Source organism: Rhinatrema bivittatum, chromosome 1 (genome assembly GCF_901001135.1).
Source record: "Rhinatrema bivittatum chromosome 1, aRhiBiv1.1, whole genome shotgun sequence".
In the NCBI taxonomy this organism is placed as follows: Eukaryota; Metazoa; Chordata; class Amphibia; order Gymnophiona; family Rhinatrematidae; genus Rhinatrema; species Rhinatrema bivittatum.
This window is the reverse complement of record NC_042615.1, coordinates 831,764,043-831,785,914: the sequence shown is the minus strand read 5'-3', so window position 1 is coordinate 831,785,914 and position 21,872 is coordinate 831,764,043. Positions and strand designations below refer to the sequence as shown.

Below are 21,872 nucleotides of genomic sequence, written 5' to 3'. Positions count from 1 at the left end.
AGAATAAAACAGAGAATATCATAATGCCCCTGTATCACTCCACAGAGAAACCACACAATGAGCATTGTGTGCAGCAGCAGCCAAGAAAGCAAATAGAGTGCTAGGGATTATTAGGAAAGGAATGGAGAATAAAACAGAGAATATCATAATGTCTCTGTATCACTCCATAGAGAAACCATACAATGAGCATTGTGTGCAGCAGCAGCCTAGAAAGCAAATAGAGTGCTGGGATTATTAGGAAAGGAATGGAGAATAAAACAGAGAATATCATAATGTCTCTGTATCACTCCATAGAGAAACCATACAATGAGCATTGTGTGCAGCAGCAGCCAAGAAAGCAAATAGAGTGCTGGGATTATTAGGGAAGGAATGGAGAATAAAACAGAGAATATCATAATGCCTCTGTATCGCTCCATAGAGAAACCATACAATGAGCATTGTGTGCAGCAGCAGCCAAGAAAGCAAATAGAGTGCTGGGGATTATTAGGAAGGAATGGAGAATAAAACAGAGAATATCATAATGTCTCTGTATCACTCCATAGAGAAACCATACAATGAGCATTGTGTGCAGCAGCAGCCAAGAAAGCAAATAGAGTGCTGGGGATTATTAGGAAAGGAATGGAGAATAAAACAGAGAATATCATAATGTCTCTGTATCACTCCATAGAGAAACCATACAATGAGCATTGTGTGCAGCAGCAGCCAAGAAAGCAAATAGAGTGCTGGGATTATTAGGGAAGGAATGGAGAATAAAACAGAGAATATCATAATGCCCCTGTATCACTCCACAGAGAAACCACACAATGAGCATTGTGTGCAGCAGCAGCCAAGAAAGCAAATAGAGTGCTGGGATTATTAGGAAAGGAATGGAGAATAAAACAGAGAATATCATAATGTCTCTGTATCGCTCCATAGAGAAACCATACAATGAGCATTGTGTGCAGCAGCAGCCAAGAAAGCAAATAGAGTGCTGGGATTATTAGGGAAGGAATGGAGAATAAAACAGAGAATATCATAATGCCCCTGTATCACTCCACAGAGAAACCACACAATGAGCATTGTGTGCAGCAGCAGCCAAGAAAGCAAATAGAGTGCTGGGATTATTAGGAAAGGAATGGAGAATAAAACAGAGAATATCATAATGTCTCTGTATCGCTCCATAGAGAAACCATACAATGAGCATTGTGTGCAGCAGCAGCCAAGAAAGCAAATAGAGTGCTGGGATTATTAGGAAAGGAATGGAGAATAAAACAGAGAATATCATAATGTCTCTGTATCACTCCATAGAGAAACCATACAATGAGCATTGTGTGCAGCAGCAGCCAAGAAAGCAAATAGAGTGCTAGGGATTATTAGGGAAGGAATGGAGAATAAAACAGAGAATATCATAATGCCCCTGTATCGCTCCACAGAGAAACCACACAATGAGCATTGTGTGCAGCAGCAGCCAAGAAAGCAAATAGAGTGCTGGGATTATTAGGAAAGGAATGGAGAATAAAACAGAGAATATCATAATGTCTCTGTATCGCTCCATAGAGAAACCATACAATGAGCATTGTGTGCAGCAGCAGCCAAGAAAGCAAATAGAGTGCTGGGATTATTAGGAAAGGAATGGAGAATAAAACAGAGAATATCATAATGCATCTGTATCACTCCATAGAGAAACCATACAATGAGCATTGTGTGCAGCAGCAGCCAAGAAAGCAAAAAGAGTGCTGGGGATTATTAGGAAAGGAATGGAGAATAAAACAGAGAATATCATAATGTCTCTGTATCACTCCATAGAGAAACCATACAATGAGCATTGTGTGCAGCAGCAGCCAAGAAAGCAAACAGAATGCTGGGGATTATTAGGAAAGGAATGGAGAATAAAACAGAGAATATCATAATGCCTCTGTATCGCTCCATAGAGAAACCATACAATGAGCATTGTGTGCAGCAGCAGTAGCCAAGAAAGCAAATAGAGTGCTGGGGATTATTAGGAAAGGAATGGAGAATAAAACAGAGAATATCATAATGTCTCTGTATCACTCCATAGAGAAACCATACAATGAGCATTGTGTGCAGCAGCAGCCAAGAAAGCAAATAGAGTGCTGGGATTATTAGGAAAGGAATGGAGAATAAAACAGAGAATATCATGATGCCTCTGTATCACTCCATAGAGAAACCATACAATGAGCACTGTGTGCAGCAGCAGCCAAGAAAGCAAATAGAGTGCTGGGGATTATTAGGAAAGGAAGGGAGAATAAAACAGAGAATATCATAATGCCTCTGTATCACTCCATAGATAAACCATACAATGAGCATTCTGTGCAGCAGCAGCCAAGAAAGCAAATAGAGTGCTAGGGATTATTAGGAAAGGAAGGGAGAATAAAACAGAGAATATCATAATGTCTCTGTATCCCTCCATAGAGAAACCATACAATGAGCATTCTGTGCAGCAGCAGCCAAGAAAGCAAATAGAGTGCTAGGGATTATTAGGAAAGGGATGGAGAATAAAACAGAGAATATCATAATGCCTCTGTATCACACCATAGAGAAACCATACAATGAGCATTGTGTGCAGCAGCAGCCAAGAAAGCAAATAGAGCACTGGGGATTATTAGGAAAGGAATGGAGAATAAAACAGAGAATATCATAATGTCTGTATCACTCCATAGAGAAACCATACAATGAGCATTGTGTGCAGCAGCAGCCAAGAAAGCAAACAGAGCGCTGGGGATTATTAGGAAAGGGATGGAGAATAAAACAGAGAATATCATAATGCCCCTGTATCACTCCATAGAGAAACCATACAATGAGCATTGTGTGCAGCAGCAGCCAAGAAAGCAAATAGAGTGCTGGGGATTATTAGGAAAGGAATGGAGAATAAAACAGAGAATATCATAATGCCTCTGTATCACACCATAGAGAAACCATACAATGAGCATTGTGTGCAGCAGCAGCCAAGAAAGCAAATAGAGTGCTGGGGATTATTAGGAAAGGAATGGAGAATAAAACAGAGAATATCATAATGTCTCTGTATCACTCCATAGAGAAACCATACAATGAGCATTGTGTGCAGCAGCAGCCAAGAAAGCAAATAGAGTGCTAGGGATTATTAGGAAAGGACTGGAGAATAAAACAGAGAATATCATAATGTCTCTGTATCACTCCATAGAGAAACCATACAATGAGCATTGTGTGCAGCAGCAGCCAAGAAAGCAAATAAAGTGCTAGGGATTATTAGGAAAGGGATGGAGAATAAAACAGAGAATATCATAATGCCTCTGTATCACACCATAGAGAAACCATACAATGAGCATTGTGTGCAGCAGCAGCCAAGAAAGCAAATAGAGTGCTAGGGATTATTAGGAAAGGACTGGAGAATAAAACAGAGAATATCATAATGCCCCTGTATCACTCCATAGAGAAACCATACAATGAGCATTGTGTGCAGCAGCAGCCAAGAAAGCAAATAAAGTGCTAGGGATTATTAGGAAAGGGATGGAGAATAAAACAGAGAATATCATAATGTCTCTGTATCGCCCCATAGAGAAACCATACAATGAGCATTGTGTGCAGCAGCAGCCAAGAAAGCAAATAGAGTGCTGGGGATTATTAGGAAAGGAATGGAGAATAAAACAGAGAATATCATAATGTCTCTGTATCACTCCATAGAGAAACCATACAATGAGCATTGTGTGCAGCAGCAGCCAAGAAAGCAAATAGAGTGCTAGGGATTATTAGGAAAGGGATGGAGAATATAACAGAGAATATCATAATGCCTCTGTATCACACCATAGAGAAACCATACAATGAGCATTGTGTGCAGCAGCAGCCAAGAAAGCAAATAAAGTGCTAGGGATTATTAGGAAAGGGATGGAGAATAAAACAGAGAATATCATAATGTCTCTGTATCGCCCCATAGAGAAACCATACAATGAGCATTGTGTGCAGCAGCAGCCAAGAAAGCAAATAGAGTGCTGGGGATTATTAGGAAAGGAATGGTGAATAAAACAGAGAATATCATAATGCCTCTGTATCGCTCCATAGAGAAACCATAGAATGAGCATTGTGTGCAGCAGCAGCCAAGAAAGCAAATAGAGCGCTGGGGATTATTAGGAAGGAATGGAGAATAAAACAGAGAATATCATAATGCCTCTGTATCACTCCATAGAGAAACCTTACTGAATTGTCCCACAAAGTGCCCCTAAGAACAATAAAGGGAGCTTTGCACTCCCGTGCAGGATATGTCTTGTTTCTTCATACGCCCTCAGTCTTAAGACAAGCCGACGCAGGTTCCACCTTTCTACTCACATTGTCATGGCTGAGCATCACCCCTTTGGGGTTCCCTGTGGTCCCGGAGGTGTAGATCAGGGTGCAGCACTGGTTGGCTTTCTGGGAGGAGATTATTTCATCCAGCTGTGAATCCTGAACATCTGACCCCAGCTGCATCAACTCCTCCCACTGCACAGAGAGAACAAGAGGACTGTCAGAGAGAGGCAGGCAGGGGTTAATGCACACAGTACAGACCAGTGACCTCCCCTGCCCCCAGCTGCATCAACTCCTCCCACTGCACAGAGAGAACAAGAAGACTGTCAGAGAGAGGCAGGCAGGGGTTAATGTACACAGTTCAGACCAGTGACCTCCCCTGCCCCCAGCTGCATCAACTCCTCCCACTGCACAGAGAGAACAAGAAGACTGTCAGAGAGAGGCAGGCAGGGGTTAATGCACACAGTGCAGACCAGTGACCTCCCCTGCCCCCCAGCTGCATCAACTCCTCCCACTGCACAGAGAGAACAAGAGGACTGTCAGAGAGAGGCAGGCAGGGGTTAATGCACACAGTACAGACCAGTGACCACCCCTGCCCCCCAGCTGCATCAACTCCTCCCACTGCACAGAGAGAACAAGAGGACTGTCAGAGAGAGGCAGGCAGGGGTTAATGCACACAGTACAGACCAGTGACCTCCCCTGCCCCCCAGCTGCATCAACTCCTCCCACTGCACAGAGAGAACAAGAGGACTGTCAGAGAGAGGCAGGCAGGGGTTAATGCACACAGTACAGACCAGTGACCACCCCTGCCCCCAGCTGCATCAACTCCTCCCACTGCACAGAGAGAACAAGAGGACTGTCAGAGAGAGGCAGGCAGGGGTTAATGCACACAGTACAGACCAGTGACCTCCCCTGCCCCCAGCTGCATCAACTCCTCCCACTGCACAGAGAGAACAAGAGGTCTGTCAGAGAGAGGCAGGCAGGGGTTAATGCACACAGTACAGACCAGTGACCTCCCCTGCCCCCAGCTGCATCAACTCCTCCCACTGCACAGAGAGAACAAGAGGACTGTCAGAGAGAGGCAGGCACGGGTTACTGCACACAGTGCAGACCAGTGACCTCCCCTGTCCCCCAGCTGCATCAACTCCTCCCACTGCACAGAGAGAACAAGAGGACTGTCAGAGAGAGGCAGGCAGGGGTTAATGCACACAGTGCAGACCAGTGACCTCCCCTGTCCCCCAGCTGCATCAACTCCTCCCACTGCACAGAGAGAACAAGAGGACTGTCAGAGAGAGGCAGGCAGGGGTTAATGCACACAGTGCAGACCAGTGACCTCCCCTGCCCCCAGCTGCATCAACTCCTCCCACTGCACAGAGAGAACAAGAGGACTGTCAGAGAGAGGCAGGCAGGGGTTAATGCACATAGTACAGACCAGTGACCTCCCCTGTCCCCCAGCTGCATCAACTCCTCCCACTGCACAGAGAGAACAAGAGGACTGTCAGAGAGAGGCAGGCAGGGGTTAATGCACACAGTACAGACCACTGACCACCCCTGCCCCCAGCTGCATCAACTCCTCCCACTGCACAGAGAGAACAAGAGGACTGTCAGAGAGAGGCAGGCAGGGGTTAATGCACACAGTACAGACCAGTGACCTCCCCTGCCCCCAGCTGCATCAACTCCTCCCACTGCACAGAGAGAACAAGAGGACTGTCAGAGAGAGGCAGGCAGGGGTTAATGCACACAGTACAGACCAGTGAACACCCCTGCCCCCCAGCTGCATCAACTCCTCCCACTGCACAGAGAGAACAAGAGGACTGTCAGAGAGAGGCAGGCAGGGGTTAATGCACACAGTACAGACCACTGACCACCCCTGCCCCCAGCTGCATCAACTCCTTCCACTGCACAGAGAGAACAAGAGGACTGTCAGAGAGAGGCAGGCAGGGGTTAATGCACACAGTACAGACCAGTGACCACCCCTGCCCCCCAGCTGCATCAACTCCTCCCACTGCACAGAGAGAACAAGAGGACTGTCAGAGAGAGGCAGGCAGGGGTTAATGCACACAGTACAGACCAGTGACCTCCCCTGCCCCCAGCTGCATCAACTCCTCCCACTGCACAGAGAGAACAAGAGGACTGTCAGAGAGAGGCAGGCAGGGGTTAATGCACACAGTACAGACCAGTGACCTCCCCTGCCCCCAGCTGCATCAACTCCTCCCACTGCACAGAGAGAACAAGAGGACTGTCAGAGAGAGGCAGGCAGGGGTTAATGCACACAGTACAGACCAGTGACCTCCCCTGCCCCCAGCTGCATCAACTCCTCCCACTGCACAGAGAGAAGAAGAGGACTGTCAGAGAGAGGCAGGCAGGGGTTAATGCACACAGTACAGACCAGTGACCTCCCCTGCCCCCAGCTGCATCAACTCCTCCCACTGCACAGAGAGAAGAAGAGGACTGTCAGAGAGAGGCAGGCAGGGGTTAATGCACACAGTACAGACCAGTGACCTCCCCTGCCCCCAGCTGCATCAACTCCTCCCACTGCACAGAGAGAACAAGAGGACTGTCAGAGAGAGGCAGGCAGGGGTTAATGCACACAGTACAGACCACTGACCTCCCCTGCCCCCAGCTGCATCAACTCCTCCCACTGCACAGAGAGAACAAGAGGACTGTCAGAGAGAGGCAGGCAGGGGTTAATGCACACAGTACAGACCACTGACCACCCCTGCCCCCAGCTGCATCAACTCCTCCCACTGCACAGAGAGAACAAGAGGACTGTCAGAGAGAGGCAGGCAGGGGTTAATGCACACAGTGCAGACCAGTGACCTCCCCTGCCCCCAGCTGCATCACCTCCTCCCACTGCACAGAGAGAACAAGAGGACTGTCAGAGAGAGGCAGGCAGGGGTTAATACACACAGTACAGACCACTGACCTCCCCTGCCCCCAGCTGCATCAAGTCCTCCCACTGCACAGAGAGAACAAGAGGACTGTCAGAGAGAGGCAGGCAGGGGTTAATGCACACAGTACAGACCACTGACCACCCCTGCCCCCAGCTGCATCAACTCCTTCCACTGCACAGAGAGAACAAGAGGACTGTCAGAGAGAGGCAGGCAGGGGTTAATGCACACAGTACAGACCAGTGACCACCCCTGCCCCCAGCTGCATCAACTCCTCCCACTGCACAGAGAGAACAAGAGGACTGTCAGAGAGAGTCAGGCAGGGGTTAATGCACACAGTACAGACCAGTGACCTCCCCTGCCCCCAGCTGCATCAACTCCTCCCACTGCACAGAGAGAACAAGAGGACTGTCAGAGAGAGGCAGGCAGGGGTTAATGCACACAGTACAGACCAGTGACCTCCCCTGCCCCCAGCTGCATCAACTCCTCCCACTGCACAGAGAGAACAAGAGGACTGTCAGAGAGAGTCAGGCAGGGGTTAATGCACACAGTACAGACCAGTGACCTCCCCTGCTCCCAGCTGCATCAAATCCTCCCACTGCACAGAGAGAACAAGAGGACTGTCAGAGAGAGGCAGGCAGGGGTTAATGCACACAGTACAGACCACTGACCACCCCTGCCCCCAGCTGCATCAACTCCTTCCACTGCACAGAGAGAACAAGAGGACTGTCAGAGAGAGGCAGGCAGGGGTTAATGCACACAGTACAGACCAGTGACCACCCCTGCCCCCAGCTGCATCAACTCCTCCCACTGCACAGAGAGAACAAGAGGACTGTCAGAGAGAGTCAGGCAGGGGTTAATGCACACAGTACAGACCAGTGACCTCCCCTGCCCCCAGCTGCATCAAATCCTCCCACTGCACAGAGAGAACAAGAGGACTGTCAGAGAGAGGCAGGCAGGGGTTAATGCACACAGTACAGACCAGTGACCTCCCCTGCCCCCAGCTGCATCAACTCCTCCCACTGCACAGAGAGAACAAGAGGACTGTCAGAGAGAGGCAGGCAGGGGTTAATGCACACAGTACAGACCACTGACCACCCCTGCCCCCAGCTGCATCAACTCCTCCCACTGCACAGAGAGAACAAGAGGACTGTCAGAGAGAGTCAGGCAGGGGTTAATGCACACAGTACAGACCAGTGACCTCCCCTGCCCCCAGCTGCATCAAATCCTCCCACTGCACAGAGAGAACAAGAGGACTGTCAGAGAGAGGCAGGCAGGGGTTAATGCACACAGTACAGACCACTGACCTCCCCTGCCCCCAGCTGCATCAAATCCTCCCACTGCACAGAGAGAACAAGAGGACTGTCAGAGAGAGGCAGGCAGGGGTTAATGCACACAGTACAGACCAGTGACCTCCCCTGCCCCCAGCTGCATCATCTCCTCCCACTGCACAGAGAGAACAAGAGGACTGTCAGAGAGAGGCAGGCAGGGGTTAATGCACACAGTACAGACCAGTGACCACCCCTGCCCCCCAGCTGCATCACCTCCTCCCACTGCACAGAGAGAACAAGAGGACTGTCAGAGAGAGGCAGGCAGGGGTTAATGCACACAGTACAGACCACTGACCACCCCTGCCCCCCAGCTGCATCAACTCCTCCCACTGCAAGGAGAGAACAAGAGGACTGTCAGAGAGAGGCAGGCAGGGGTTAATGCACACAGTACAGACCAGTGACCTCCCCTGCCCCCCAGCTGCATCAACTCCTCCCACTGCACAGAGAGAACAAGAGGACTGTCAGAGAGAGGCAGGCAGGGGTTAATGCACACAGTACAGACCAGTGACCTCCCCTGCCCCCCAGCTGCATCACCTCCTCCCACTGCACAGAGAGAACAAGAGGACTGTCAGAGAGAGGCAGGCAGGGGTTAATGCACACAGTACAGACCAGTGACCACCCCTGCCCCCAACTGCATCAACTCCTCCCACTGCACAGAGAGAACAAGAGGACTGTCAGAGAGAGGCAGGCAGGGGTTAATACACACAGTACAGACCAGTGACCACCCCTGCCCCCAACTGCATCAACTCCTTCCACTGCACAGAGAGAACAAGAGGACTGTCAGAGAGAGGCAGGCAGGGGTTAATGCACACAGTACAGACCAGTGACCTCCCCTGCCCCCCAACTGCATCAACTCCTTCCACTGCACAGAGAGAACAAGAGGACTGTCAGAGAGAGGCAGGCAGGGGTTAATGCACACAGTGCAGACCAGTGACCTCCCCTGCCCCCAGCTGCATCAACTCCTCCCACTGCACAGAGAGAACAAGAGGACTGTCAGAGAGAGGCAGGCAGGGGTTAATGCACACAGTACAGACTAGTGACCACCCCTGCCCCCAGCTGCATCAACTCCTCCCACTGCACAGAGAGAACAAGAGGACTGTCAGAGAGAGGCAGGCAGGGGTTAATGCACACAGTACACACCAGTGACCTCCCCTGCCCCCCAGCTGCATCAACTCCTCCCACTGCACAGAGAGAAGAAGAGGACTGTCAGAGAGAGGCAGGCAGGAGTTAATGCACACAATACAGACCAGTGACCTCCCCTGCCCCCCAACTGCATCAACTCCTTCCACTGCACAGAGAGAACAAGAGGACTGTCAGAGAGAGGCAGGCAGGGGTTAATGCACACAGTGCAGACCAGTGACCTCCCCTGCCCCCAGCTGCATCAACTCCTCCCACTGCACAGAGAGAACAAGAGGACTGTCAGAGAGAGGCAGGCAGGGGTTAATGCACACAGTACAGACCAGTGACCACCCCTGCCCCCAGCTGCATCAACTCCTGCCACTGCACAGAGAGAACAAGAGGACTGTCAGAGAGAGGCAGGCAGGGGTTAATGCACACAGTACACACCAATGACCTCCCCTGCCCCCCAGCTGCATCAACTCCTCCCACTGCACAGAGAGAACAAGAGGACTGTCAGAGAGAGGCAGGCAGGGGTTAATGCACACAGTACAGACCAGTGACCACCCCTGCCCCCAGCTGCATGAACTCCTCCCACCGGACAGAGACAGGCAGGGGTTAATTCATGCAGAACAGATCAGTGACCTCCAGCTGCATAAACTGTATACAGAGAACAAGCCAGGACTTTTACAGACAGGTGGGTTAATACAGTTAAAATATAACTATTGACCTCCAGTGACATTCAACTGAACCTTTCGGAAAAGAGCGGAGGGGATTGACCCCTCTCCCCATGTCACTGATGCAATCTGTGATGCTGGACAGTTCTGACAATAATAGAGGAGGGTGGGAGGCAGAGAAGAGGGTCACCGGCATGTGAGATGCAGTGTTTTCCATTTTTAAACATTATTTCATCTTAGTATCCTGCTTTCAACAGTGGCCAATCAAGGTCACAAGTACCTGGCAGGATTCCAAGGGGTAGAGAGATTCCAAGCTGCTTATCCCAGGAATAAGCAGAGGATTTCTGCAACTCTCCCTTAATAATGGGTAATGGACTTTTCCTCCAGGAATTTTTCCAAACTGTTTTTCAGTGCAGCTACACTAATAGCTTTCACCACATCCTCTGGCAATGAATTCCAGAGCTTAATTATGTGTTGTATAAAAAATATTTTCTCTTATTAGCTTTAAATGTATCACTTACTAACTTCATTGTGTGTCCCTAGTCTTGGTACTTTTCAAAAGAGTAAACAACTGATTAATATTTACTCGTTCCATTCCATTCATTATTTTATAGACCTCTATCATATCCCCCCTCAGCCGTCTCTTCTCCAACCTGAAGAGTCCTAAACTCTTTAGTCTTTAGAACATAAGAACACAAGAAATTGCCATGCTGGGTCAGACCAAGGGTCCATCAAGCCCAGCATCCTGTTCCCAACAGAGGCCAAACCAGGCCAGAAGAACCTGGCAAGTACCCAAACACTAAGAAGATCCCATGCTACTGATGAAATTATAGCAGTGGCTATTCCCTAAGTAAACTTGATTAATAGCAGTTATTGGACTTCTCCTCCAAGAACTTATCCAAACATTTTATGAACCCAGTTACACTAACTGCTCTAACCACATCCTCTGGCAACAAATTCCAGGGTTTAATTGTGAAAAAGAATGTACTTCGATTAGTCTTAAATGTGCTACTTGCTAACTTCATGGAGTGCCCCCTAGTCCTCCTATTATTCGAAAGTGTAAATAACCGAGTCACATCTACCCATTCAAGACCTCTCATGATCTTAAAGACCTCTATCATATCCCCCCTCAGCCATCTCTTCTCCAAGCTGAACAGCCCTAACCTCTTCAGCCTTTCCTGATACGGGAGCTGTTCCATCCCCTTTATCATTTTGGTTGCCCTTCTCTGTACCTTCTCCATCGCAACTTTATCTTTTTTGAGATGTGGCGACCAGAATTTTACACAGTATTCAAGGTGCGGTCTCACATGGAGCGATATAGAGGTATTATGACATTTTCCGTTTTATTCACCATTCCCTTCCTAATAATTCCTAACATTCTGTTTGCTTTTTTGACTGCTGCAGCACACTGAGCCGACGATTTCAAAGTATTATCCACTATGATGCCTAGATCTTTTTCCTGGGTGATAGTTCCTAATATGGAACTTAACTTCGTGTAACTACAGCGAGGGTTATTTTTCCCTATGTGCATCACCTTGCACTTGTCCACATTAAATTCCATCTGCCATTTGGATGCCCAATCTTCCAGTCTTGCAAGGTCATCCTGTAATGTATCACAGTCTGCTTGTGATTTATACTCTAATAATTTTGTATCATCTGCAAATTTGATAATCTGACTCGTTGTATTCCTTTCCAGATCATTTATATATATATTGAAAAGCACAGTCCAAGTACAGATCCCCGATGCACTCCACTGTTTACCCTTTTCTACTGAGAAAATTGACCATTTAATCCTACTCTCTGTTTCCTGTCTTTTAACCAGTTTGTAATCCACGAAAGGACATCGCCTCCTATCCCATGACTTTTTAGTTTTTTTAGAAGCCTCTCATGAGGGACTTTGTCAAACGCCTTCTGAAAATCCAAATACACTACATCTACCGGTTCACCTTTATCCACATGTTCATTAACCCCTTCAAAAAAATGAAGCAGATTTGTTAGGCAAGACTTCCCTTGGGTAAATCCATGTTGACTGTGTTCCATTAAATCATGTCTTTCTTTATGCTCTATGATTTTGATCTTGAGAATAGTTTCCACTGTTTTTCCTGGCACTGAAGTCAGGCTCACTGGTCTGTATTTTCCCGGATCACCCCTGGAGCCCTTTTTAAATATTGGAGTTACATTGGCCACCCTCCAGTCTTCAGATACAATGGATGATTTTAATGATAGGTTACAAATTTTAATTAATAGATCAGAAATTTCATTTTTTTAGTTCCTTCAGTACCCTAGGATGCATACCATCCGGTCCAGGTAATTTGCTACTCTTTAGGTTGTCAATCTGGCCTACTACATCTTCCAGGCCTATCCCACGGACATCTTCCAGGCCTATCCCACGGACATCTTCCAGGCCTATCCCAAGGACAGGCCCTCACCTTTCCTCCTCTGCCGGCCCGATGCTGTTGCTCTCTCTCGTGGCCCGGACCACCAGCGAGCCGCACCTCCCTGCATCTTCGCGGCCTTGCCGCTGCTGCTGCCGCTACTGCTGCTCCTTCCCATGTGGCTGCAGCTGTGCTGCTGACTCCTCCTGTGGGAGAATCTCCTCTTCGGGATTCCCTCCTCCTCCGTGGCCTGAGTGCCGCCGCCGGAGTCCCTCTTCACGGCAGGGAGCCACCGCCTTCGTCTCCTCTTCTTCGAGGCCGGACCCTGCCCCAGTGCAGTTCCTCTTCAGCAGCAGGAGCTGCCACCAGCCTTCACCTTCTTCCTTCATGCTTCCAGAATGCTGCTGCAGGCCCTAGCTCCGGCCATCTTCCTCCAAGTCTTCCCCTAGGGGCTGGTAACGCAGCTCTCTCCTCCTTTTAAAGGACCAGAGACAGGAAGTCCTCCTATGCCCTCCAGATGACATCTTCAGGGCTCTTCCTGGTCCTGCCCTATAAAAAGGCTCTTCTTCAGTTCCTCAGAGCCTTCGGATGGAGTTACACACTCCATGGAGCTTTCCCTTCGTCTATGGAGTTCCACCGCTTCCATAGTAGTCCATCTTGCTACACCTGTCCGGAAGACTTCGTTTTCCATGTCTTCTTGTTCCTAACGTCTCTGTCCGATGCTCCAGGTTTCATCCCTTGTCATATCATCCTTGTGATAAGTTCCAGCCCTTGGCTTCCCTTCCGTAAGCCTCGGGGTTCCTCGTCTGTACCTAGATTTCTCAGACGTTCCTGACACCCAGATGTCCAGATGTCCTCTGGTTCAGCTTTCCAGATGGCCTGATGTCCGTAGTCCTCTTCTCTATAACCTTATGATCGCTACTCGTCCAGTAGTCCACTCTTCCTGTGTCTATCATCTCAGATGTCTAGAGACCCTGATGTCCAGTTGTCTTCTCGTTCTGAGATCCAGATGTCCTGATGTCCAGATGACCTGCGCTTGAGGTATCCCCTCTCGTGTACCCTCTTCTTTCTCTTCTTCTCTCAATCCAGTAGATTCTGCCAGCAGCCTTGCCGTCCCTCGGACCTCTCCTTCAGTCGACCTTCTCAGAAGCTATTTTGGTATCCCTGGTGTCCATTTTCAGGTGACTGGAATCCTCTCCAGCTGGACTTCTCTCAAGCACTGCCCAGACTCTCTTCTCCTTTTTGTAAACGTTTTGCTCTCCATATGGTCCATGACCAGCATTCCAGATTGTATGGGGCATGCAGTGGGACAGGGTGGTACATGAACAGTCCACGTGGGGCTGTGTAGGGCGCCCTGAGGGACAGCACTCTCCCAAGTCTCCAAGAGCCTCATCTCTTCTTCATCTTCAAGAGTATCGTCTTGTCCAAGTTCTCAAAAGTATTGTCTTGTCCAAGTCTCCGAGTGTCTCATCTCGTCCTTCGAGTTTCTCGTCTCTTCTTCATCTTCAACAGTCTCATCTTGTCCTAGTCTTCAAGTGTTCCGTCTCGTCCAAGTCTCCAAGAGTCTCGTCTCATCCGATCCAGGAGTCCTCTTCTCATCCAAGTTCCAGGAACCCTCATTCCCCTATGTACTCTAACTCTTTCCTTTCTCGGATCTGGAGTCTCCTACTCCAGGACTTGCCTCCGCATGTCCTCAGTAGTACGTGTTGGTTCAACGGGGGTTGAACCATTTTGTCCTCCTCTGGGTTCTTACTTCGCCTATGCCTATACTTGCTCACCTCCCTCGGGATGTGTCTTGGGGCTCCTCCCTGAGCCACTTCGGGCCCAAGGGCTCATTCTCTCTCAGGAGCAAGTGATCATGCCTCTCTACCCTTCCCAGGGCTTGCTGAGCGTGTTTGTAACAGGTTCACAGTGATTTGGTTCAGTTCGTCTGACTCATCGCCCTTGAAAAACATCTCCGGAACTGGTATCTCCCCAACATCCTCATTAGTAAACACAGAAGCAAAGAATTCATTTAGTCTTTCAGCAATGGCCTTATCTTCCCTAAGAGCCCCTTTAACCCCTCGGTCATCTAATGGCCCAACAGACTCTTTCACAGGTTTCTTGCTTCGGATATATTTCTAAACATTTTTATTATGAGTTTTTGCCTCTATGGCCAACTTCATTTCAAATTCTCTCTTCGCCTGTCTTATCAATATTTTACACTTAACTTGACAATGCTTATGCTTTATCCTATTTTCTTCAGATGGATCCTTCTTCCAATTTTTGAAGGATGATTTTTTGGCTAAAATAGCTTCTTTCACCTCACCTTTTAACCATGACGGTAATTGTTTTGCCTTCCTTCCATCTTTCCTAATGCGCGGAATACATATGGACTGCGCATCTAGGATTGTATTTTTAAACAATGTCCATGCTTGTTGAACACTTGTAACCTTTGCAGCTGCACCTTTCAGTTTATTTTCTATTTTCCTCATTTTATCAAAGTTTCCCTTTTGAACATTTAGTGTTAGAGCTGTAAATTTACTTATTGTCCCCCTTCCAGTTATTAGTTTAAATTTGATCATGTTATGATCATTTTTGCCAAGTGGCCCCACCACCGTTACCTCTCTCACCAAATCCTGCATTCCACTAAGAATTAAATCTAAAATAGCTCCCTCTCTCGTTGATTCCTGAACCAATTGCTCCATGAAGCAGTCATTTATTACATCCAGGAACTTTATGTCTCTAGCAAGTCCTGATGTTACATTTATCCAGTCAATATTGGGGTAATTGAAATCTAAAAAACCAGAAGCAGGGTTCTGCACTACAGAGAAATCCAAATCCAAAAAGTGCAGAGTATAGACTTTTGTATGTCCTGATCAAAGGAGAATTCCAAACAATTGATGTGAATGCAATTTATAATTTTATTGCGGCAACTCCACTGCATAATACTTATTGTCCTGATTTTTAATCCTTTTAAATTACAGCTTGTATGAATTCCTTGTTGGTCCCCCCGATGCAGCCACCAGCGAAACACGGGACCGTGTTGGGGCACCTTGAAAATTATTTTGCCGTGATAGTATTATGCAGTGGAGTTGCCGCAATAAAATTATAAATTGCATTCACATCAATTGTTTGGAATTCTCCTTTGATCAGGACATACAAAAGTCTATACTCTGCACTTTTTGGATTTGGGTAATTGAAATCTCCCATTATTATTGCACTGCCAAATTGGTTAGCTTCCTTGATGTCTCTTAGCATTTCATCATCTGTCTGACCATTTTGTCCAGGTGGATGGTAGTATACTCCTATCACTATACTCTTACCCAACACACATGGGATTTCTACCCATATAGATTCTACTGAGCATTTAGTCTCTTGTATGATCTTTATCCTGTTGGACTCTATACCCTCACGGACATAAAGTGCCACACCCCCACCAAGTTGATCCTCTTTCTTCATAGGGGAATTTTTCCATCCCCTTTATCATTTTGGTTGCCCTTCTCTAAACCTTTTCTAATCCTGCTATATCTTTCTTGAGATGTGGTGACCAGAACTGCACACAATACTCAAGATGAGGTCGCACCATAGAATGATACAGAGGCTTTATGATATTCTCTGTTTCACTCTCCTTTCCTTTCCTAATAATCCCTAGCATTTCAGACCTATTAGTAAACATTTGTAACCTATCATTAAAATCATCCATTGTACTTGAAGACTGGAGGATAGCAAATGTAACCCCAATATTTAAAAAGGGCTCCAGGGGCGATCCGGGAAACTACAGACCGGTTAGCCTGACTTCAGTGCCAGGAAAAATAGTGGAAAGTGTTCTAAACATCAAAATCACAGAACATATAGAAAGACATGGTTTAATGGAACAAAGTCAGCATGGCTTTACCCAAGGCAAGTCTTGCCTCACAAATCTGCTTCACTTTTTTGAAGGAGTTAATAAACATGTGGATAAAGGTGAACCGGTAGATATAGTATACTTGGATTTTCAGAAGGCATTTGACAAAGTTCCTCATGAGAGGCTTCTAGGAAAAGTAAAAAGTCATGGGATAGGAGGCGATGTCCTTTCGTGGATTGCAAACTGGCTAAAAGACAGGAAACAGAGAGTAGGATTAAATGGACAATTTTCTCAGTGAAAGGGAGTGGACAGTGGAGTGCCTCAGGGATCTGTATTGGGACCCTTACTTTTCAATATATTTATAAATGATCTGGAAAGAAATACGATGAGTGAGATAATCAAATTTGCAGATGACACAAAATTGTTCAGAGTAGTTAAATCACAAGCAGATTGTGATAAATTGCAGGAAGACCTTGTGAGACTGGAAAAGTGGGCATCCAAATGGCAGATGAAATTTAATGTGGATAAGTGCAAGGTGATGCATATAGGGAAAAATAACCCATGCTATAATTACACGATGTTGGGTTCCATATTTAGGTGCTACAACTCAAGAAAGAGATCTAGGCATCATAGTGGATAACACATTGAAATCATCGGTTCAGTGTGCTGCGGCAGTCAAAAAAACAAACAGAATGTTGGGAATTATTAGAAAGGGAATGGTGAAGAAAATGGAAAATGTCATAATGCCTCTGTATCGCTCCATGGTGAGACCGCACCTTGAATACTGTGTACAATTCTGGTCGCCGCATCTCAAAAAAGATATAATTGCGATGGAGAAGGTACAGAGAAGGGCTACCAAAATGATAAGGGGAATGGAACAACTCCCCTATGAGGAAAGACTAAAGAGGTTAGGACTTTTCAGCTTGGAGAAGAGACGGCTGAGGGGGGATATGATAGAGGTGTTTAAAATCATGAGAGGTCTAGAACGGGTAGATGTGAATAGGTTATTTACTCTTTTGGATAATAGAAAGACTAGGGGGCACTCCATGAAGTTAGCATGGGGCACATTTAAAACTAATCGGAGAAAGTTCTTTTTTACTCAACGCACAATTAAACTCTGGAATTTGTTGCCAGAGGATGTGGTTAGTGCAGTTAGTATAGCTGTGTTTAAAAAAGGATTGGATAAATTCTTGGAGGAGAAGTCCATTACCTGCTATTAATTAAGTTGACTTAGAAAATAGCCACTGCCATTAGCAATGGTAACATGGAATAGACTTAGTTTTTGGGTATTTGCCAGGTTCTTATGGCCTGGATTGGCCATTGTTGGAAACAGGATGCTGGGCTTGATGGACCCTTGGTCTGACCCAGTATGGCATGTTCTTATGTTCTTATTCTATCTGCTTTCTTGGCTGCCTCTGTACATGGAGGAGAAGATTTCAATGTATTTTCAACGACGACACCTAGATCCTTTTCCTGAGTGGTGATTCCTAATAATTTGGGTTTCTCTTCCCTAACTGCATTACTTTGCTCTTGTCTATATTAAATTTCATTTATCATTTGCATGCCCAGTCTCCCAGTTTTGCAAGGTCCTCTTGCAATTTCTCACAATCCTTTTGTGATTTGACAATTTTGAATAATTTTGTGCCAGCGGAAAATTTGATCACCTCACTTGTTGTTCCCATTTCCAGGTCATTTATAAATATATTAAAAAGCATCGGTCTCAGAACAGATCCCTGGGGCACTCCACTATTCACCTTTCTCAATTGGGAAAATTTACCATTTAGCTCTACTCTCTGTTTTCTATCTTTTAACCAGTTGGCAATCCACAATAGGACACTTCCTCCTATCTCATGACTTTCTAATTTCCTAAGAAGTCTCTCATGTCAAATGCTTTCTGGAAATCCAGAAACACTATATCTACCGGCTCACCTTTATCCACAGGTTTATTTACACTCTCAAAAAAATGTAGCAGATTTGTGAGGCAAGACCTCTCTTGACTAAAACCATGTTGGCTTTATCCCTTTCATGCCCGACTACTGTTCTGTCACTGTTCTTCCTCCAGCTGTGCTCTTCTCCCGCCCTATGCCACTAAGATTCCCCTGTGTTTGAATTCTGTCACTGTTTTGGCATCTGCCTCCTCGGCAGGTGTAACTGTGGTGCTGTATAATGGGGGAGAGGAGGAGGGTCAGGATCAGTGACTCTCTCTTACCATGTGTCTCAAGGTGAAACTGGAGTTATTTTGTGAGGTGGAGAAATAGGACAGGCCTTGGCATAGACTATAGCAGTCTCCTCCTGCTCCTACAGAACTAACAGGGAAATGCCAGTACTGGACTGAGGTCCTCTGTCCATGAAATGACACTTCCTTCTTAGTAGCCAAAGATCCCCCTTGACCCAAGTCCTTGCAGGATTGTCTCTCCCCTCTACCTATGGTGATAAACAATCACTTTCTCACACGTTTGAGAGCTGATCATCAAATTAATTTTCATGCCATTGAAACAATGTGCATGCAAATTTAATATCATGCATATTCATTAGGGTTATCCTGACAATCTGACAGATATACAGCCCTTGAGGACCAGAGTTGGACAACCCTGATGGAGAGGTTAGATCTCTTCCCCTGAAACTCCCTGTAGTACTGTATAATGGGGAAGAGGAGGAGGATCAGGAGCAGTGACTCTCTCTTACAGTATAGAGGGTAGGTCTCTCTTCCTACACCCCCTGTGGTACTGCATAATGGGGGAGAGGAGGTGGATCAGGAGCAGTGACTCTCTCTTACAGTATAGAGGGTAGGTCTCTCTTCCTACACCCCCTGTGGTACTGTATAATGGGGGAGAGGAGGTGGATCAGGAGCAGTGACTCTCTCTTACAGTATAGAGGGTAGGTCTCTCTTCCTACACCCCCTGTGGTACTGTATAATGGGGGAGAGGAGGTGGATCAGGAGCAGTGACTCTCTCTTACAGTATAGAGGGTAGGTCTCTCTTCCTACACCCCCTGTGGTACTGTATAATGGGGGAGAGGAGGTGGATCAGGAGCAGTGACTCTCTCTTACAGTATAGAGGGTAGGTCTCTCTTCCTACACCCCCCTGTGGTACTGTATAATGGGGGAGAGGAGAAGGATCAGGAGCAGTGACTCTCTCTTACAGTATAGAGGGTAGGTCTCTCTTCCTACACCCCCCTGTGGTACTGTATAATGGGGGAGAGGAGAAGGATCAGGAGCAGTGACTCTCTCTTACAGTATAGAGGGTAGGTCTCTCTTCCTACACCCCCCTGTGGTACTGCATAATGGGGGAGAGGAGGTGGATCAGGAGCAGTGACTCTCTCTTACAGTATAGAGGGTAGGTCTCTCTTCCTACACCCCCCTGTGGTACTGTATAATGGGGGAGAGGAGGTGGATCAGGAGCAGTGACTCTCTCTTACAGTATAGAGGGTAGGTCTCTCTTCCTACACCCCCCTGTGGTACTGTATAATGGGGGAGAGGAGAAGGATCAGGAGCAGTGACTCTCTCTTACAGTATAGAGGGTAGGTCTCTCTTCCTACACCCCCCTGTGGTACTGTATAATGGGGGAGAGGAGGTGGATCAGGAGCAGTGACTCTCTCTTACAGTATAGAGGGTAGGTCTCTCTTCCTACACCCCCTGTGGTACTGCATAATGGGGGAGAGGAGGTGGATCAGGAGCAGTGACTCTCTCTTACAGTATAGAGGGTAGGTCTCTCTTCCTACACCCCCTGTGGTACTGTATAATGGGGGAGAGGAGAAGGATCAGGAGCAGTGACTCTCTCTTACAGTATAGAGGGTAGGTCTCTCTTCCTACACCCCCTGTGGTACTGTATAATGGGGGAGAGGAGAAGGATCAGGAGCAGTGACTCTCTCTTACAGTATAGAGGGTAGGTCTCTCTTCCTACACCCCCTGTGGTACTGTATAGTGGGGGAGAGGAGGAGGGTCAGGATCAGTGACTCTCTCTTACCATGTGTCACAAGGTGAAACCGATTGGAGGGTTTTTTTTGTGAGATGGAGAGATAGGACACACAGAGAAATAACCTGATTTTCCCCAAAGAATTATAACGGGAGGTAACCATGTATATGAATAGATTTGTGTATTTGCAAAGTATAATAAGGAAAGCAAATCAGTCACATATAATAATGTCTGTCAGTACAAACAAGGAAAACAATTTATACAATCACAATGAGCAGAGTAAATATCTTCCCCAGCTAAAAGGCAAATGGCCTGGCAATAAATGGTCACTTTCCTGGATGAGTGTCCACCGTTGACGCTGCAGCCAGTGACTCTGCAAGCATCGTCTCAGTGGGCAGACTGTAACAGTGCCAGTGACTCTGTGGCATTTTGAGATGGGCATGCTGATCTGGTTACAACTCAGCTCTCGGCAGGAATCCACCCTGCCTACTGTGGGTTAGGGTCTTATATCTGTGGCTGGCACATGCGCTGTATCCTTTTCTTTGTCTCCTGGCTCTCCTTGAAGTATTGCCAAACTAACTAGTAAGAAAAACTACTGCATGTCTCAGCACTACTGTGAAATGGTGATTTCTTGTGTCTTATCCATATTTCCTGTTTCACCATTTTGTACAGAAAAAACAAAAGAGCTAAGTGAACCCAAAGAACAATCAACTCGCAAAAAGGGGGAGCTAATTAACTATAGAAATAATTTTTGCTCTGTTTTAATCCTTATTCATTAATATAAACAATTTCTTATTATTATTGTTTTTTTGTTTTTTTATTTTTTATTTTCTATTTGTTATTTAAATTGTATTTTATCTTATTAAGACTTAAAGATTAATTGGAGACGCATAAGTACGCATTGCTTGACAGACCCCATCAGAGATGGAAAAGCAACTGCATCAGCAAGCCAGACGGCGTCTCTTAGTATTATATAAAGAGCGCTCTTTATATAAAGGGGCCTTTTTTGCGAGTTCACCATTTTGTACAACATTCTCTCTCACATGTTGGGACTACTAGCCTTTCACATTCTCTAAACCTAACATATTCCGTTGAGTACCCAGAATATTAACAAAATCAGCATTAGTATCATTAGTGTTATGAAAACAAAAGCAATCTACCTTATAAATGGGCTCTGACCGACAGCCCGCAAATGCGCAGTAGAGAGCAGCTCTACTGCGCATGTGCAGGCGAGCACGTCGGTCAGAGCCGTGCGTGCCCGAAAAAAAAAATGGCGGTGGGGCTGCAGGAGCGGCGGTGAAAAGCAGGAGCGGCGGCGGCCGCGAAGCAGGAGTGGGAGGAGCAGTAGCGGCGCCGCGCGCGCGCGGGAGTGACAGCCCCCCGAGATCTGCCGGCAGGAGTGGGAGGAGAAGTAGCGGCGCCGCGCGGGAGGGACACGCCCCCCCGAGATCTGCCGGTTGTGGATGATCTTAAAGGGGAGGGGATTGA

At 46.9% G+C, this 21,872-nt stretch overlaps 1 protein-coding gene across 3 annotated transcripts in view; it reads right to left on the bottom strand.

Annotated features, from left to right (window-relative positions):
* The window catches only part of LOC115079516 (long-chain-fatty-acid--CoA ligase ACSBG2-like), a 133,283-nt gene that overhangs the window by 51,182 nt on the left and 60,229 nt on the right, over nt 1-21,872 (bottom strand). For all 3 annotated transcript variants that reach the window (XM_029583161.1, XM_029583153.1, XM_029583165.1), the window contains exon 8: nt 4,300-4,449. In XM_029583161.1, the coding sequence (XP_029439021.1) occupies nt 4,300-4,449 (150 nt within the window). The remainder of the gene's footprint in view (nt 1-4,299; nt 4,450-21,872) is intronic.